Genomic DNA, 19,861 nt, shown 5'->3' with positions numbered 1-19,861 from the left:
CAAAATTATGCGATTTTTAAAAACAATCAATATTGATGACGCCGTTCTAGAGAAAAACAAAACAAATAGATTCGCACGCCTTAACTGATAACTGTCGCAAAGTCGTGCATATTGTTGAAATAAAACAAGCGCTAATAGATGATTTAAAAACTTTCTACCCCCCACCCCTTCCCCCAGACATGATATTAACAGCGTCCGTTTGTTTTAATATTACAGTTTTCATCACCGGCTTGCGAGGACTGATAAAGTTTCAAAATAGTAACGCAGACATATAGGCCTACTTTTATTCATTGAAAATGGTTTACTTTAATCATAATACAAAACGTCACATTTCATGATTTTTACTATGAAATTACTATATTTTTAAAATGGTGATTCGGTATATAGTGGAGAGGTGTGTGGGGATCTGAGTGAGTTTTTGGTGGGGTGGGTTGAGGGGGGGGCGGGATATGTGCTTATAACTAGAGCTAAATTATATTTAGGATTAACTGATAACAGTTGTGTAATAACATAATCTAACATGGATAATGTATGGAGTAAAATTAGACAACGCAAAAAGTAACATTCTCCCCTTTCTATTGCAGTCCACTTATATTGTTATTGTTTTTAAGCATTTAAAAAAATATTTTGTATTTTTTTTTACAGTTTCGAAGACATGGTAACATAAAATGTTTCTATAATAATTAAACGAAGAGAGTAAAATGGCAAAAAAAAAAAAAAAAAAACAGATTAAAAAAATATTCAGGGGATGTGACTCTGCTTCTTTTGACGGCTCAGACTGTCTTTCCCCATCCTCAACTGTGAAGCCAAATGTTAACTTAATGTTGACCTATGGGCATTGACAAAAACGACTGTGGGGAAAAGGCCCACCGTAATACTGATCTATCATTTTGTGTATCATACATTTTTCATGACCTAAGATTGACCTCTGAAGATGTGTCTAAATGACTTTGATTGTCGCCCTTGAACTTTGTCGCCCTTGAACTTTGTCGCCCTTGAACTACCGAAGTAAATCAATCACTGTTCTGACGTTAATTTACTTTTTACTCATGGTTAGATCTAGTCGCAATTTTCTTAAGACTGTCTTAATTAATATTAATATTGTCTCTCCTTTTGTTTTCATTAAGTGAGAATTCCCAGTCTGGCTTAGTTTCGCTTTAATTTCTTTTAAGTTTATAACTGTACATTTCAGCGAAAAATTTCATATTTATCTAGATACCCATCCTTACAGTTGATCTATAAACATGCATTGCTACTAGTCTATTTTCGCCTTCTGTTCATTGTCTAGTCGTTTTAATGAAATTAAATGTGATTACTTTGTTCGTTAAGACTGTTTCTAAAAAAATTTTTTTATTTATTTTAAAATTATTTTTTTTACGTTTAATATATCTCCTGATTCTCTTCACACATAGTTCACTCCGTTCAAGACAGAAGCTGGCTGTGTTGATAGGTTGCATGTTAATACATTAATATACATGAACTACATAGTATTGCATACAGTTTACATTAAAAGGAAAACTATTTTTATTTCTTGAATTTTCTCTTGAAGTTTTGTCTTACATTTCCTATAAAGTACATATCATCATTAGACTGTACATGGTTGTTTTGCGTATGAGTGTTCTTAGGCCGATTCTTGCATTTGAACAATCTTTAGTGGATAGTGGTTGATCTTCGTTGGTAGTTGTAGCTGAGTTGTTCTGAAACCTTGTAGTGGTGTCATTTGGTTGGTAGTTTTGTGTGAAATGGGGGTGTCTATGGAACTAGAGTTGATGAGCTGGTATCGTAGTGATGATGTAGCGGCTCCTGTTGAGGTATCGTAGTGATGATGTAGTGGGTCCTGTGTTGTTAAGGTATCGTATTGATGTTGTATCGGGTCCCGTGTTGTTGAGATATCGTAGTGATGATGTATCGGGTCCCGTGTTGTTGAGATATCGTAGTGATGATGTAGCGGGTCCTGTTGAGGTATCGTAGTGATGGTGTAGTGGGTCCTGTGTTGGGAGGGTTGGGTAGTCTTGAATCTCTTCAGTATGTGATGACGAGATGAGAGCAAATCGTTTTTGGGTGATCGAGATTTGATTCATTGCTGATTGGTAGATGGAATTTGTTTTATTGTATACAATGTTTTATTAAAAAAAATTAAAAACAAAGACAAGTATATACAAATATGAGTCTTGTTCTTTACAATAGTTTCTATTTATATGATCTGTTAATACCCTTCTGTCACCTTGCCTTGCTTTTCAAACTCCTATATATTTTTGTCACAATTTTACTCAATCTTTATCATTGATATTTCCATGGCTGGTTTTACAAATTCAGTTGTAGTAAGATTTTCAACTGGCTTCTTCAGAGTCAAAAAGGGAGATTTGCGTGCATGCATTGTGTGTTCTTTGACTTGATCATCATCTGGCTCCCAACCATCTAATTCTTTCAGGCAGAATATGCAGTGCATATTGTCAGGACAATCAGAACATGGGCTGAAGTAAAATCCAGCTTGTGCAAGCTTTTCTGGAGTTCGGTGACAAGAACTATCATTTGGCCACACTTTAAACGTCTTATTTTTGTTTTATACATCTCCTTCTCAATAAACATAATTATTGTTCTTTAGTGTTCTGTCGCCTATAACTAAATTTTCGATCCTTTTTTTTTTGTTTTTTTTTGTTTGCCTCAGACACGTAATTTATAGCGTCAGTTGTGTGTTCGCTTTAATATTACAGTTTTCATCATCGGCTTGTGAGGACTGATACAGATTTACAATAGTAATATTTCTTTCTTACTTGTAGCCTGCTTTCATTCATTTAAGATGGTTGACTTATACATAGATCTAATACAAAACGTCTAAATATAAAAAAAAAATTAAAATAAATAAAAAACAACCTGAAAATGTAAATGTGTAATTAAATGATGATTCAAGGGATTTTTTTCTCTCGGCGTGCGTGGTGGGCTGGGGGGACGGGGGGGGGGGGGGGGGGGGGGGGGGGGGGGGGAGAGGGTGGAATTTGGGTTTTTAAGTAGAGCTGAAAAAAAAAATGGGATTACCGAGTATTAAAATGATACAAATTTTAAGCAATCGGAAAAGATATGTTATTACAATGAGACACATCAAAGCAAACATTCTTCCCTTTCAACAGTCCTCAAACAGTTCTTTTTTTAAATTTATTTTTTATTTATTTTTTAATTTTTTTATACATTCACTTTCTTTTTAATTTTTTCTTTTTTTTTCAGCCTCAGACACGTAATTTATAGCGTCAGTTGTGTGTTCGCTTTAGTATTACAGTTTTCATCACCGGCTTGTGAGGACTGATACAGATTTACAATAGTAATATTTCTTTCTTACTTGTAGCCTGCTTTCATTCATTTAAGATGGTTTACTTATACATAGATCTAATACAAAACGTCTAAATATAAAGAAAAAATAAAAATTAAAAACCAACCGGAAAATGTAAATGTGAAATTAAATGATGATTCAAGGGATTTTTTTCTCTCGGCGTGCGTGGTGGGCTGAGGGGACGGAGGGGGGGGGGGGGGTAGAGGGTGGAATTTGGGTTTTTAAGTAGAGCTGAAAAAAATTTGGGATTACCGAGAATTAAAATGATACAAATTTTAAGCAATCGGAAAATTTATGCTATTACAACGAGACACATCAAAGCAAACAGTCTTCCCTTTCAAACATCTATATCTATACAGTCCTCAAACAATTGTTTTGTTTATTTATTTTTAGTTTTTTAATTTTTTTTATTCACTTTATAGTTTTTTGTTTTTTTTTTGTTTTTTTGTTTTCATTCTTTTTTTTTTATTCTTTTCTTTTTTCTTATTTTTTTTTTGCCTCAGACACGTAATTTATAGCGTCAGTTGTGTGTTCGCTTTAGTATTACAGTTTTCATCACCGGCTTGTGAGGACTGATACAGATTTACAATAGTAATATTTCTTTCTTACTTGTAGTCTACTTTCATTCATTTAAGATGGTTTACTTATACATAGATCTAATACAAAACGTCTAAATATAAAGAAAAATTAAAAATTAAAAACCAACCTGAAACTGAAAATGCAAATGTGTAATTAAATGATGATTCAAGGGATTTTTTCCCCTCGGCGTGGTGGGTGAGGCGGGGGGGGACGGGGTGGAATTTGGGTTTTTAAGTAGAGCTGAAATAAATTTGTGATTACAGAGAATTAAAATGATACAAATTTTAAGCAATCGGAAAAGTTATGTTATTACAACGAGACACATCAAAGCAAACAGTCATCCCTTTCAAACATCTATATCTATACAGTCCTCAAACAATTGTTATTTTATTTATTTTTAATTTTTTAATTTTTTTATTCACTTTATAGTTTTTTTTTTTTTTTTTTTTTTTTTATTCTTTTCATTTTTCTTATTTTTTGCCTCAAACACGTAATTTATAGCGTCAGTTGTGTGTTCGCTTTATTGGGTTTTTTAGTAGAGCTGAAAAAAAAATTGGGATACCTGAGAATTAAAATTATACAAATTTTAAGCAATCGGAAAAGTTATATATATTTTTTAATACTTTATTGTTCATCTGTATTTTTAAAATGAAGTTAAAAATTTGACTCAATTACACAGGGAAGGAGTTCTGAAACTTAAAAAAATTAAATTGAGTACTAGTATGCATTTTTAAAAAATGCCACTGCATAAAAAAACATTCGGGGAAGGGGAGGGAAACATTCAAAATAAAAATTTCCTTGAAACACGAGTGAATACATAGATTTAAGAAATAATTTTAAACATGATGAACATTTTTATCTACACAATTTGTTAAAGGTAACAATGTTACAACACTTAACCCATTCCCACAGAAACAAATTAACCGGACACTCATTAAACAAAAAAATTCTCATCAATTTCAAGCATAAAAACAAATTATCTTTCAAAACCTTCATATTATCATTGACAAAACAACCATTTTTTATACATTTTTTTAGATTAAATACAAAAAAGCATAGTTTATGCATAAAACAAATAAACATTATATTAACTTATTTTATACTTATTAATTAAGGTATAATCATGAAGACCAAGTGATCTTTAATGTGGATGAGAAAGTTTGTTCTATATTCAGATTTTACTTAGAATTTGGCCAGATTAAACATCAAAATATTGCAAGAGCATGGTGAATTCTCTGAATAGTGATCAATACATACAAGAACACTATTCTGTTTTATATATAAAATTTGAGTACTCCTAGGGGGAAAAATAGCCCTTTATATACCACTAGGCATGCTGCCCAGCTTCGCTTAGGCTTTCGAAAACATTGAGAATTTGAATGCTTAATTAATTCGCCCATATAAGGCGCTGGTCAGTCGAGGTCAGTTTTGACCCCCTCATCGTAGACTTTTTGGCCAACCGGCCCCCGTGTTCTGTCGCCCCAAGGCAAGATCCTGCCAAATTTGAAGCGCCTGCGGCGCCGGGAAGTGCCCTATCGGGCACCCGACAACTTAGCTTTATAGATCATCTAGATCTAGATCTAGAATCTCTAGATCTAGATGATCTAGAATATCTAGATCGAGATCAATATCTAGGTCTAGAATCTCTAGATCTAGAATCCAAATAGATAAAATAATTTTTTTAAGTTTAGGCCGAGAAAATCGTATTGTATACATTTCATAGCGTACATAGCTCTAAATCATATTTGAATGAAATAGTTCATTTCTTTTTATTCTAAACTCGGAAGATGACATCATCAGTTTCGTGCTCTTTTTTTTTAGTGTAAACAATAAGCGACGTCATTGTTAAATGCGTTCTTGTCTCAAGTTTATACACTTTTCCGGTTGCATAAATAATACTGTTTCTCTACATTCGAATACGCCTTTATTTTTTATTTTTCTTCTTTAAATAATTTTGTGGTTATACATTTAAAACATCTAACATATTTTTTTCAATAAAAGTCCGTAAAAAGTTCTTCATATATCGCTGCCGATTCTGACGTGATGTCCGGCGAAAATATTTTGCGGACAGAGAGAAGTGCGCACATGGGGAATTATATATTAGGATCTTACAATTATGACATACAAGTTGTGTTTTAATGTATGAATAACTTTGGCTGGACATGTTAAGGTAGGACTAGGCATTAAAAAAAATATTCTCATTTAAATAAGATTGCAATATAAATAAATTTTTTCAAGGGGTAGGGAGAACAGTTACAGGACAAAACTATCAAACAGCCTTGTGCTCACAGCCACACTCAACACTGCAAAATATTTACAGCTAGTTTCAGTTATTTACAATTTAGTTTGAACATTTGGTGTATGTATGGTGACTGCTATGGAATAATTAGCAGGGCAAAAGTGGTGATGGAGAACTTCACAGCCACACTCAACACTGCAAAATATTTACAGCTAGTTTCAGTTATTTACAATTTAGTTTGAACATTTGGTGTATGTATGGTGACTGCTATGGAATGATTAGCAGGGCAAAAGTGGTGATGGAGAACTTCTAGGAACTCTTCACAATTAAGAGTTCAGGATTTATCAAGTTACCAAATGGAACTATCAAGCTCAAAAACTTCAACTTGTAAAAATGAGAGATAAGCTATATTAGAAAATTACTTTAGTTATAGATTGATTCTTTTGATATAATTATTTAAATCTTGCAAACAAAATTCTGTCTTATCACACCAGACTTAAACACACAATATTCATCATTCATAGGGTCATAAAAAGTATTTTAATAGTTGACATTAGCAAGACATAATTTAGACCTGCAAACCATGAAATTTAATGCAAGATAAAGGTAGGCTATATCTGTTGATATATATTTTTACTATCAAATTCTGCATTGTCAGCTCTTGTTAATTATACAAATTTATTATCTACAACCTTTCTCAATTCAAATGACTAAAACACACAATTTTTGTAGATGAATACAAATTTTTGTAGTTACGATGAACTTCATGTGAAATATTTCCATACAAGGTACATAACTATACAGCATTTGACCATACAAACCACCATGATTATCTTATCCTGACTTGACCTTTTCTCTATAAGCCTCATAACTGTATTTGTCAAGCCAAAAGTAGTTTTTTTTTTTTTTTTTTTTTTTTTTTTAATCTTTATTTTCAAATAAATTACATCAACATATACAAATGTGTGTGTGTGCTTAACATAGTGTGTATTTAACATAGTTCAAACATTAACAAAAAATATCATTACATGAACAAAATGGGGAACATTACTAAAAAGAGATCAAAAATTCAAATGAAGATAACCAGAAATAAAGAAATACAAACGTGGTTTTATTTACCATAATTTTTTTTTTTTTTTTAAATATTTTTATTTGCAATTAAAACAAGTACATCAACATCAAATTTTTTAACATAATTTTGAACACCAAATGAAAACGAAAGGTTTTGAAAATGTACATAATGAATATTTACATGATGTCATGTATTTGATTATAAAAAAAAATTGCAAAGGATTTTGAAGCCAAAAGTAGTTAAAAGTAGATACAAGATCACTAACAGACCTAATAAATTATCAGGGGATAAAAAACCATTATAAGAAAGACACAAAAAATATAAAAATACTAGGCATGACAAAGCTTTTAAAAGCAATTTAAAAAAGATTCTTTTATGTTAGTAAAAAATAATTGTCGATTAATTTTGTCAAGTATTTTATTAACTTAAAATAATGAGAAACCACAATGTATCCCTTACCCCTCTGTAATTATTGAATATATCCAATCGGTTGCTCATTAGATAACGATTATCTCCCCTGATTAATTAAATAGCGTGATCGTCCACAACTGGAGATAACTCGTCTTGCAGTATTTTATGATATCGCGAACACAAAAGGATTTTTGTTTACCCCCCCCCCCCCCCCCCTACACACTTTACGGCATAATTTATTACATCGGTAGAGTCCATCCATATTCTTTGACTAACCCTAAGTTGAATTTTCTGACCTTACTTCTTCAACTCATTAAAAAAAACAACAATATTCCGGGTGATGTCTTGATACTTGTATTCTGTTTTAAAAATAATCAAAATATAGAAACATTAAACCCTGTTACAGAAAAGTGTAGAAACTTTGAACCCTGTTTAAGAAAAGTGTAGAAACATTAAACCCTGTTTAAGAAAAGTGTAGAAACATTGAACCCTGTTTAAGAAAAGTGTAGAAACATTAAACCCTGTTACAGAAAAGTGTAGAAACTTTGAACCCTGTTTAAGAAAAGTGTAGAAACATTAAACCCTGTTTAAGAAAAGTGTAGAATTATTAAACCCTGTTTAAGAAAAGTGTAGAAACATTAAACCCTGTTACAGAAAAGTGTAGAAACTTTGAACCCTGTTTAAGAAAAGTGTAGAAACATTGAACCTTGTTACAGAAAAGTGTAGAAAATTTGAACCCTGTTCAAGAAAAGTGTAGAAACATTGAACCCTGTTTAAGAAAAGAGTAGAGATTTTTAATCCTGTATATTATATTTCTAGAACAAAACTTTAGACACACTTCATAAAACAATGTGTATGTATTTTGTTCCTAATGTTGTCAAGCGAACTCGCTTTTGATCTTTAAAGATAAGGTTTACAATAAGAGCCCATTTATTTAATTCAAGATCTGCTTTCAACAATCAAGTCAGATTTTTAAAATGCCAACAACTGTCGCTAGTAAAGGGCAGATACAGAGGCGTAGCGACCCGTCCCGGTGCCCGGGTAGAAACTTTCGATTAGCACCCCCCCTCTCAAACTTTCGATTACTTTTTCAAACCCATTTTGGCGCCCCCTAAGGTCGGCGCCCGGGGACATATGTCCCCCCCTGCCCCCCCCCCCACCCCCCATCGCTACGCCTCTGGGCAGATAATTGCTTTTTTGAACTAATATTTCCGAAAATAGTGAGTTTTGAAGAGATACTTTATAGATCTACACTGTTAAGTGACAAACGCTTTTATACGTATAGTTGAAGAACGAAAAATGTCTAATTTTTTAACGTTTAACGCATTAATAATGCTAGTTAACATACATGTTTTTAAAATACATGTTTTATTACATCCATAATTTTTTATTTTTCAGCGTCTTGATCTGGCGACAAAGGGATGACGTCACAATGATGGGACGGGCGACTTTGAAGAACAGCGTGGCCTAGGAGGAACATGGTGGCCTAAGGAGGATGGCCAACCTCGGAAAATCAGCGGCATCGTTGGTCATCACACTAATCATTCTGACGGCTGCTGTGCGGTCAGTTGTTGGTGATGGAGTGCGGTGTCACAACGTCAGCCGGCAGAAAGGATCAAAACCAACGTAGGTCATACAGTTAGGATTATGTTTATATACACATTTCTTATGGGTAACAATTAGGCTTAACTAAAACGGATTAAAGAAATAAAAACCAAAACCGATTAAAGAAATAGGAAAACTAAAACCGGTTAAAGATATAAGAAAAAACAGTATACCTAAACGCGAAATATTTAACAATATATATATATATATATATATATATATATATATATATATATATATATATATATATATATATATATATATATATATATATATATATATATATATATATATATATATATATATATATATATATATATATATATATATATATATATATTAATATATATATATATATATATATATATATATATATATATATATATATATATATATATATATATATATATATATATATATATATATTAATATATATATATATATATATATATATATATATATATATATATATATATATATATATATATATATATATATATATATATATATATATATATATATATGTGTGTGTATATATATATTTCAATATATATTGTGTATATATTTCAATACATTTGCATATGAAAGTATTTATACAATAAAAAACCTATAGAACTTTTTAATTGAAACGTGTTACTCGAAACCATCTACTTTTAATCCAAACCACCATTTCCCAGAGAAATCCAGACGGTCCTTGAGAAGAACGAGGCACTTTTGTTGTTGCTTGTGGGCTTTGGTGGGCTTTCTGTTATACTCGCTGTTGTCTATGTTCTGATAAGGTAAGGCGATGTCATCAATGGTTACATACTCTTACATGTAATATAGTAAACTAATTAATGCTATGTAAGATAGGGAACAGGGCAATACCACCCCCGTCAATTACCCCCCCCCCCCGGACATTCCCTCCCCCCCAACATTACCCTCTTTAACCCTAACCCTAACAGTACCTTAAATTGTGTCCGGGGGGGGGGGGGGCTCCTAATGGACAGGGGTAGTTGAGAGGGGGGTAATTGACGGGGGGGGGGTAGTTGACAGGGAATATTTGCTCCAGGATTAAATACGGGGGTAAATGTCCGGGGGGGTGGTAATTGACAGGGGGTAATTGACAGGGGGTAATTGACAGGGGTAATTGCGCCGGGGGGTAAATACCGGAGAAAATTCCGGGTTTTAATTGACGGGGGGGGGGGGGTGGTGGTGGTAATGTAATGTAGCCGTAAAATATACCTTTTTATGTACCAATAAAGAAAGCATGTCAATGCTCTTTTAAAAAAAAATTATATGTTCTTTTAACGTTGTGCCCTTCTTTATGTTTTTATGGGGTGAACAAATAGACTATTATTATCTGCACATATCCTTCGTACATTCTTGGCAGCTATCCAAATTATTTTTTGATGAAACCAAATTTCTGTTTTGTTGAACTGTGATACGTATTGAAACGTAAACACAACACAATTAAGCTTTCATCAACTGACCCCCCCCCCCCCTCCCCCCCCTTCATGCACCGCTCTGTGTACCTGGCGCCTGGCAGTACCCAGTAGGGAAATATAGAGCGGCACGGCTGAGAACAGAACAAGTGGCCATATTGGGACCCCTAGAAACCCACCAAGTTTCCCCACGACCCATCCTGCGCTGTGTACCAAGACTGGGGTGGTGGGGTGGCGTTGGTGGCAGGGGTTGGAAGGGATGGCAGTTGGGTTGGGTGGCAGGGGGGTGGCAGGGGATGACAGTTGAGGTGGGTGGCAGGTGGTGGCAGTTGGGGTGGCTGGCAGGTGGTGGCAGGGGGCGGCAGGGGGTGGCAGGGGATGACAGTTGGGGTGGGTGGCAGGTGGTGGCAGTTGGGTTGGCTGGCAGGAGGTTGCAGGGGGCGGCAGGGGATGACAGTTGGGGTGGGTGGCAGGTGGTGGCAGTTGGGGTGGCTGGGAGGTGGTGGCAGGGGGCGGCAGGGGGGTGGCAGGGGATGACAGTTGGGGTGGGTGGCAGGTTGTGGCAGTTGGGTTGCCTGGCAGGTGGTGGCAGGGGGCGGCAGGGGATGACAGTTGGGGTGGGTGGCAGGTGGTGGCAGTTGGGGTGGCTGGCAGGTGGTGGCAGGGGGCGGCAGTGGGTGGCAGGGGATGACAGTTGGGGTGGGTGGCAGGTGGTGGCAGTTGGGGTGGCTGGCAGGGGGCGGCAGGGGGGTGGCAGGGGATGACAGTTGGGGTGGGTGGCAGGTGGTGGCAGTTGGAGTGGCTGGCAGGTGGTGGCAGGGGGCGGCAGTGGGTGGCAGGGGATGACAGTTGGGGTGGGTGGCAGGTGGTGGCAGTTGGGGTGGCTGGCAGGGGGGTGGCAGGGGATGACAGTTGGGGTGGGTGGCAGGTGGTGGCAGTTGGGGTGGCTGGCAGGTGGTGGCAGGGGGCGGCAGTGGGTGGCAGGGGATGACAGTTGGGGTGGGTGGCAGGTGGTGGCAGTTGGGGTGGCTGGCAGGGGGCGGCAGGGGGTGGCAGTGGGTGGCAGGTGATGACAGTTGGGGTGGGTGGCAGGTGGTGACAGTTGGGGTGGCTGGCAGGGGGCGGCATGGGGTGGCAGGGGATGACAGTTGGGGTGGGTGGCAGGTGGTGACAGTTGGGGTGGCTGGCAGGGGGCGGCATGGGGTGGCAGGGGATGACAGTTGGGGTGGGTGGCAGGTGGTGGCAGTTGGGGTGGCTGGCAGGTGGTGGCAGGGGGCGGCAGTGGGTGGCAGGGGATGGCAGTTGGGGTGGGTGGCAGGTGGTGGCAGTTGGGGTGGCTGGCAGGGGGCGGCAGGGGGTGGCAGGGGATGACAGTTGGGGTGGGTGGCAGGTGGTGGCAGTTGGGGTGGCTGGCAGGTGGTGGCAGGGGGCGGCAGGGGGTGGCAGGGGATGACAGTTGGGGCGGGTGGCAGGTGGTGGCAGTTGGAATGGGTGGCAGGGGTTGGCATTTGGGGTGGCTGGCATGGGGTGACAGGGGGTGAACATTTGGCATATTTGACAGGCGTGTGTGACCCTGATATCGAACTGGTGTCAGACAGTCCGAAACTCCTGTGCTCTACCGCTGGGCCATAAAGTCCCTGAACTCTCCTATTTGTGCCTGCTTCATTGCATTCAATACTTTAAGCGTACAGCCATTTCTGTTGTCATTTGTATCTGTTGGTGTTAACTGCCACCCTCCCCCACCCCCCACAGAGACAATACACGGAGTTAGATATAAGTAAACGTTACAGTAACACACACTTCCCCCCTCCCCCCCCCCCCCACAGGCGTCACGTGTTCGATGACTTCAACAATCTCGACTCCTCCTTCGACGCCGGGGGCAACGTCTCCGCCTCGCTGACCGCGGTGACCATCGCCGCCCAGCTGCTCTGGCCAGCGGACTTGATGCAGAGTGCCACCATAGCGGTCAAGGTCAGTGACCAGTACTCTCATGATCTGATCATCTCTCATGTTTACAAAAAACTTGTGTTTATTGAGTGACCATATCTTACAGTTGAGTCAAATATAGCAGCAATTATATAACTTGTCAATTCATTTATATAAATGTATGTGTATATATGTATATATATATAGGCCTATATATATATATATATATATATATATATATATATATATATATATATATATATATATATATATATATATATATATATATATACAGCAGAAACACACATACACACACATAGACACAGATCTCTCTTTTCTAATAAAGAATCAATGGACATTCCAATATGCACATACACATGTTGCAATGTGCACGAACACATGCTATATGTCTATATGACTATATACATTATCCAATGCACATAAAGGCAGTTATACACATTGAAATATATACACACATGAAACAAACACACACACATATACATAAATAGACATATATATATATATATATATATATATATATATATATATATATATATATATATATATATATATATATATATATATATATATATATATATATATATATATATATATATATATATATATATATATATATATATATCCAGGTAACGTTTGGTTGTGTCCACAGTATGGTATCGCCGGGGTGTTCTGGTACTGTTCCTCCGTCTTGATTAATCTCTCATTGTTTCCGCTGCTGTCTTTCAAATTTAAGACGCGTGCACCTGGGGCCAAGACGTATTTACAGGTAACCCCGTCTTTTATCTGTCCAGGCACAAACATTTCCAAACGAGAACCAAACATCCTGTAGGGAGAGAAAAAAAAATTGATCGAGATAATGTGATTTGTTTTTTTTGTTTTTCTCTGATTGTGTCAGTTCCTACACCAAATGCCTACTCCTCCCAGCTTTACTGTGAGCGTTAACTGTCAGTGTTTTTACAGTAAAATGTAAATAGTTTGAAATTGTTTTTCTTATCGGTATGAACCGATGAAGCTGAGTCATAGAGGGAGTTAAAAATAAAATGTTAGTTTCTTACGCTTGAATCTCGACTATTGAGTTCAGCCGGGAAGTTATAAATGTAGATGTTCAAAAGACAAGGAACAAATATAGTTGTTTTTTTTTTTAATTTTTGTAAAGTTTTTTTTACAAGCTTATACATTGTTACAAAGCCCGAAAGTCTGACTCAGGGTGGGTGGATTTGTGACAAAGATAGTTTCACAATGTTCTAGGAATTTTTAACAAGTTAAAATAATTTCCGATGACAACGCAATAATATCTTATTTTTAATCTAAAAGTTACTCTGTCGGACTTAGTCCATGGTTAGGATGATATAGAATCCGTCTGTTTCTGTGACCTCTGAAAATGAAAGGATAGTGTTGATTAGTTTATAATCTAATTAGACATTTATTTAAGTAAGCCTATATTGAATATAACGATGTATTGAAATTGTTTTTGTCAATGAACACAGTAACCTCACCTTTGTATTGCTTGTGATCTTGTATATTTTCATGGGGCAGACGAAGTAGAGTTCGTTTGTTACAATGACATCAGCTCTATAACCAGCATGCTTAATTTTACCCAACTTGAGTTAGTTTCCCATCAGGGCTGGATAGACTCAGAGACGTCTAAAAGACTCGAGTCCGAACTCTAAGATAACGGGTTTGTTGTCGTTAGTTCTACCATTAGACCATATCTTGTGTATAACCTTAGTGTATTTTCTCTGCTCAACAGATTATCCTAGCTAGGTTTGGACGCCCCGCCCACAGCATATTTTGTGTGTTCGCTTTGCTTGTAAACATCATCGTACTCACCTCCATCTTAGTTGGGGGCATCGCTGTCTTAAGTGTGAGTATTTGTTGTTTTGGGGGCATCGCTGTCTTAAGTGTGAGTACTTGTTGTGTTGGGGCATCGCTGCCTTAAGTGTGAGTACTTGTTTTGTTGGGGGCATCGCTGTCTTAAGTGTGAGTACTTGTTGTTTTGGGGGCATCGCTGCCTTAAGTGTGAGTACTTGTTGTGTTGGGTGCTGTCTTAAGTGTGAGTACTTGTTGTGTTGGGTGCTGTCTTAAGTGTGTGTACTTGTTGTTTTGGGGGCATCGCTGTCTTAAGTGTGAGTACTTGTTGTTTTGGGGGCATCGCTGCCTTAAGTGTGAGTACTTGTTGTGTTGGGTGGTGTCTTAAGTGTGAGTATTTGTTGTGTTGGGGGCATCGCTGCCTTAAGTGTGAGTACTTGTTGTGTTGGGGGCATCGCTGTCTTAAGTGTGAGTACTTGTTGTGTTGGGGGCATCGCTGTCTTAAGTGTGAGTACTTGTTGTGTTGGGTGCTGTCTTAAGTGTGAGTACTTGTTGTGTCTGGCGCTGTCTTAAGTGTGAGTACTTGTTGTGTTGGGGTATCGCTGTCTAATTGTGAGTACTTGTTGTTTTTGGGGCATCGCTGCTTTAAGTGTGAGTACTTGTTGTGTTGGATGCTGTCCTAAGTATGAGTACTTGTTGTATTAGGCTCTGACCTATGTGTTAGTACTTACATCTAAATGACGAAGAAATGTAAACTTTACTTATGTATATCAATGTAGATGACTGTGAAAAACGAAACTTCACCTATGTATATCAAAGTAGATGACGATGAAAGACGAAACTTTACTTATGTATATCAATGTAGATGACGGTGAAAAACGAAACTTTACTTATGTATATCAATGTAGATGACGGTGAAAAACGAAACTTTACTTATGTATATCAATGTAGAAGATGGTGAAAAACGAAACTTTACTTATGTATATCAATGTAGATGACGGTGAAAAACAAAACTTTACTTATGTATATCAATGTAGATGACAGTGAAAAACGAAACTTTACTTATGTATATCAATGTAGATGACGGTGAAAAACGAAACTTTACTTATGTATATCAATGTAGATGACGGTGAAAAACGAAACTTTACTTATGTATATCAATGTAGAAGACGGTGAAAAACGAAACTTTACTTATGTAAATCAATGTAGATGACTGTGAAAAACGAAACTTTACTTATGTATATCAATGTAGATGACTATGAAAAACGAAACTTTACCTATGTAGCCTATATCAATGTAGATGACTGTGAAAAACGAAACTTTACCTATGTAGCCTATATCAATGTAGATGACTGTGAAAAACGAAACTTTACTTATGTATATCAATGTAGATGACGGTGAAAGACGCCACACCAGAGTTCAGTGTTCTAATCCTGGCTATACTGTGTGGGAGCTACTCATTCATTGGTGGGCTGGGCTCGACCTTCTACGTCAGTTACTTTAACGCTCTAACAACCTGTCTGGTGCTTACTATTCTGGTCATAAGTGTTTTTTATACTGTAAGTTTTACACTTTTTATAGTGTATGTTTAACTTGTTTTATAGTGTGGGTTTAACACGTTTTATAGTGTAGGTTTAACACGTTTTATAGTGTGAGTTTAACATGTTTTATAGGATAGGTTTAACACGTTTTATAGTGTGGGTTTAACACGTTTTATAGTGTAGGTTTAACATGTTTTATAGTGTGAGTTTAACATGTTTTATAGGGTAGGTTTAACACGTTTTATAGTGTGGGTTTAACACGTTTATAGTGTAGGTTTTACACGTTTTATAGTGTATATTTAACACTTTTATAGTGTAGGTTTAACACGTTTATAGTGTAGGTTTTACACGCTTTATAGTGTAGGTTTAACACGTTTTATAGTGTAGTTTTAACACGTTTTATAGTGTAGGTTTAACACGTTTTATAGTGTAGGTTTAACACGTTTTATAGTGTAAGTTTAACACGTTTTATAGTTTAGGTTTAACACGTTTATAGTGTAGGTTGAACACGTTTTATAGTGTAGATGTAACATGTTTTATAGTGTAGGTTGAACACGTTTTATAGTGTAGGTTTAACACGTTTTATAGTGTAGATTTAACACCTTTTTATTGTGTAGGTTTAACACGTTTTATAGTGTAGGTTTAACGCGTTTTATAGTGTAGATTTAACACCTTTTTATTGTGTAGGTTTAACACGTTTTATAGTGTAGGTTTAACACGTTTTATACTGTAGGTTTAACACGTTTTATAGTGTGGGTTTAACACGTTTTATGCTGTAGGTTTAACTTGATTTATACTGTCAATTTAATTTGTTTTATATCGAAGTTTAAACTTGTCTTTTTTGTGAGCTGAATTTGTGTAAGTTAAACTTGTTTTATATCATAGATTAACTTGGTTCTAGTATATTTAACTTGTTTTATATTGCAAGTTTAGCAAGTGTAGGTTTTACGTGTTTTATAGTGTAGGTTTTACGTATTATAGTGAAGATTGAAGAGATTTTATAGTGTTTTATAATAAAAGTTTAACTTACTTAATAGCGTAGGTGTAATTTATTTTATAATGTACTTGCTTTTATAATGACATTTCAACTTGTGATGCAATGACAGTTTAAATCCTCGACCAAACGAATGGATACATTTTTTTTAAACTTGGTTAAATATTCACACATTGAGTGACTTTAAAAATAAATTCCTATCTTAAACCTGAACTTCTTGTCAGTCCCAACGCAATCCAGATAGTATATCACAACATGTTTTCACAATTTCAACATTATCAGAACACCATTCTATCTACAGCCAAAGCTTTTATAAAAAAAAAAACCAGCGTTGTAGCGGTTTGGTCTGATAAATTTTAAAATCTTCTGCCAAAATAATATTTTGGTTTTTTTTTTTTGGTCTATGATGTCATCAGTCCGATGCCCCATTTGGCACATTGGAAGAAATCTACCTCAAGGTCAACTGTACAGAGCCGGTACCTGGCAACAAAGATGGCAGCCACTTCACGTTTTTGTCGGAGGGGGCGATGCTCTTTGCTGTACAGGGTGAGTGTGGGTGTGTGGGAGGGGGGTAGTGGGGGATGCTCTTTGCTGTACATGGTGAGTGTGGGTGTGTGTGTGTGGGGGGGGGATAGTGGGGGGAGGGGGGCGATGCTCTTTGATGTACAGGGTGAGTGTGTGTGTGTAGGGTGGGGGTGGGGGGTGGGGAAAGGGAAGTGTAATCTTATGAGGGCGGTGCTCTTTGTTGTACAGGGTGAGTGTGGGTGGGGGAATGGTAGGGTGTAGCAGTGGGGATAGGGCAAAAAAAAATTCTGTACTATGTGTGTGTCAGCATGTGAGGGTGGGCATCTGTGTGGGGATTGTAGCCATGGGGATTTTGTGGAAGTGGTGGACATCTTACTTTCACATGTCTTTTTTAATATCAAACATGTCCTATTTTCCATGATCTATTTTTTGTAACAAACGTCGTATTTTCCCATATCTATTTTTAGTAACAACCATGCCCTATTTTTTCCAGGTCTATTTTTAGTAATAACCATGCCCTATTTTTCCCCAGATCTATTTTTAGTAACAACCATGCCCTATTTTCCCCAGATCTATTTTTAGTAACAACCATGCCCTATTTTCCCAGGTCTATTTTTAGTAACAACCATGCCCTATTTCCCCAGGTCTATTTTTAGTCTCAAGCATCACCTACTGCGACCAAGCCAGCTGGCAGAGCCGGATCGCGGCCAAGCCCCTCCAGGGGGCGGTGGGCTTCCTGCTGGCGGGGTTCATCTGGTTCGCCATCCCGGCCACGGTGGGGCTGGTGACGGGCATCACGTACCTGGCCCAGTCCTCGGTGGACGAGACGGTCATGCTGACCGATGAGCAGATCAACTCAGGTGAGAGGGAAGTTGGTTGTTGTGGACAGAGGCGTAGCGAGGGGGGGGGTGCGGGGGTGCGGACCGCACCGGGTGACACCATTTAGGGGGGTGACACCAAGGCAAAAAATAGTAACATATATAGAGAAAAATTTGAGAGGGGGGGATGCAAAAAATGTGGACATTTCTTTCAGGCATCTCTTCGAAGGGGGGAGGGGGGAGTGGGGGGGGGAGAAGAGATTCACTTTCCCCTCCCGCCCCTGGACGAAATAAAAAAAAATCAAGCTACATATCTTTATAGAAAATATATTTTATTAAATAGCTCCCCCCCCTGAAATTTTACCACACAACCCCCAAACATTTCATCTGCAACCCCCTCCCGTACCCGGAGAAAAATCGCACTGCTTGTGTGCGTTGGTGTATCTAAATTGCCAGTATTATTACATCAGTCTCGGCCCTAAAACCGACTCTAAAAAAGCTATTAAACAAACACATTTCTGCCTTTTTGTCATTCCGTATTTATAAAAATCGAATTTAAAAATAAACATTAACATTAGAAGCTAAATCTAACCCAACTTGTTTTTTTTTTATTCAATTAATACGATTTTTATATACGCTTTAAAGTAGCCTTATATATTTATATTTAATGTTCTTAATAATTAATTTTTTTGAACAAGTTTTATTCTGTGTAGATTATGTTCTCTTAATCAATTAACAAAAAGCGAACATCCAAACAATGAAAATATCTATTGTGTTTCAGTGTTTTTTGAATTTCCATTTTATTTCATGTTCCAACATTTAAATTAGCGAGTGTTATAGCGAAAATGTTCGATGGTAAATAAGAGTTAATAGTTTAATGAAGTGATTTCATTAAGACAGGAATTCCCTCTCCCCACATCCTTTCCCCATCTACCCAGCTTAATTAGATTAATTAACGACGACGTAAAATACAGGAAATGGTAAAATGAAGAGAAGAGATTACGTCAGATGAACTACGAGGGTTGTGCATAAGTTTTGTGTTGTTCCCCTAGGTAAGGTTGGGTGCCTGGTAGGATAGACAGGTGGGATAGTAGGATAATGGTCGACAGCTGATGCCTGAGTAGGATATCAGGTATCAGGATACTGGTCAATTTACCTTGGTAGGATTGGATAGTGGTCAGCGGCTGGATGCCTGGGTAGGATAGCTGGATAGTGGTCAAGATCTAGGTGCCTTGGTAGGATTGGATAGTGGTCAGCGGCTGGATGCCTGGGTAGGATAGCTGGATAGCGGTCAAGATCTAGGTGCCTTGGTAGGATTGGATAGTGGTCAGCGGCTGGATACCTGGGTAGGATAGCAGGATAGTGGTCAATATGCCTTGGTAGGATAAGAGGATAGTGGTCAAGTTCTAGGTGCCTTAGTAGGATGGGATAGTGGTCAGCAGCACGATGCCTGGGTAGGATAGCAGGATAGTGGTCAAGTTATAGGTGCCTTGATAGGATAAGGGGATAGTGGCAAAAGGGCTGGATGGCTGGGTAGGATAGCTGTGTAGGATAATAGCATAATGGTCAAAT

At 37.4% G+C, this 19,861-nt stretch overlaps 1 protein-coding gene across 4 annotated transcripts in view; it reads left to right on the top strand.

Moving 5' to 3' along the window:
- LOC131947185 (uncharacterized) overlaps positions 1 to 19,861 on the top strand; it is a 38,409-nt gene that overhangs the window by 9,028 nt on the left and 9,520 nt on the right. For 3 of the 4 annotated variants that reach the window (XM_059308328.1, XM_059308325.1, XM_059308327.1), the window contains exons 2-9: positions 9,025 to 9,252; positions 9,909 to 10,010; positions 12,482 to 12,626; positions 13,252 to 13,368; positions 14,353 to 14,466; positions 15,803 to 15,970; positions 17,363 to 17,492; positions 18,116 to 18,331. In XM_059308328.1, coding sequence (XP_059164311.1) covers positions 9,122 to 9,252; positions 9,909 to 10,010; positions 12,482 to 12,626; positions 13,252 to 13,368; positions 14,353 to 14,466; positions 15,803 to 15,970; positions 17,363 to 17,492; positions 18,116 to 18,331 — 1,123 coding nt within the window. In that variant the 5' untranslated portion in view covers positions 9,025 to 9,121. Of the gene's footprint in view, positions 1 to 3,815; positions 3,917 to 9,024; positions 9,253 to 9,908; positions 10,011 to 12,481; positions 12,627 to 13,251; positions 13,369 to 14,352; positions 14,467 to 15,802; positions 15,971 to 17,362; positions 17,493 to 18,115; positions 18,332 to 19,861 lie in introns of those variants that run through there. The other variant, XM_059308329.1, reaches the window with a different exon arrangement.

Source organism: Physella acuta, unplaced genomic scaffold, assembly GCF_028476545.2.
Source record: "Physella acuta isolate Inbredline_101_S28 unplaced genomic scaffold, ASM2847654v3 ptg000588l, whole genome shotgun sequence".
NCBI lineage: Eukaryota > Metazoa > Mollusca > Gastropoda > Physidae > Physella > Physella acuta.
This window is presented reverse-complemented; position numbering and strand designations above follow the sequence as displayed.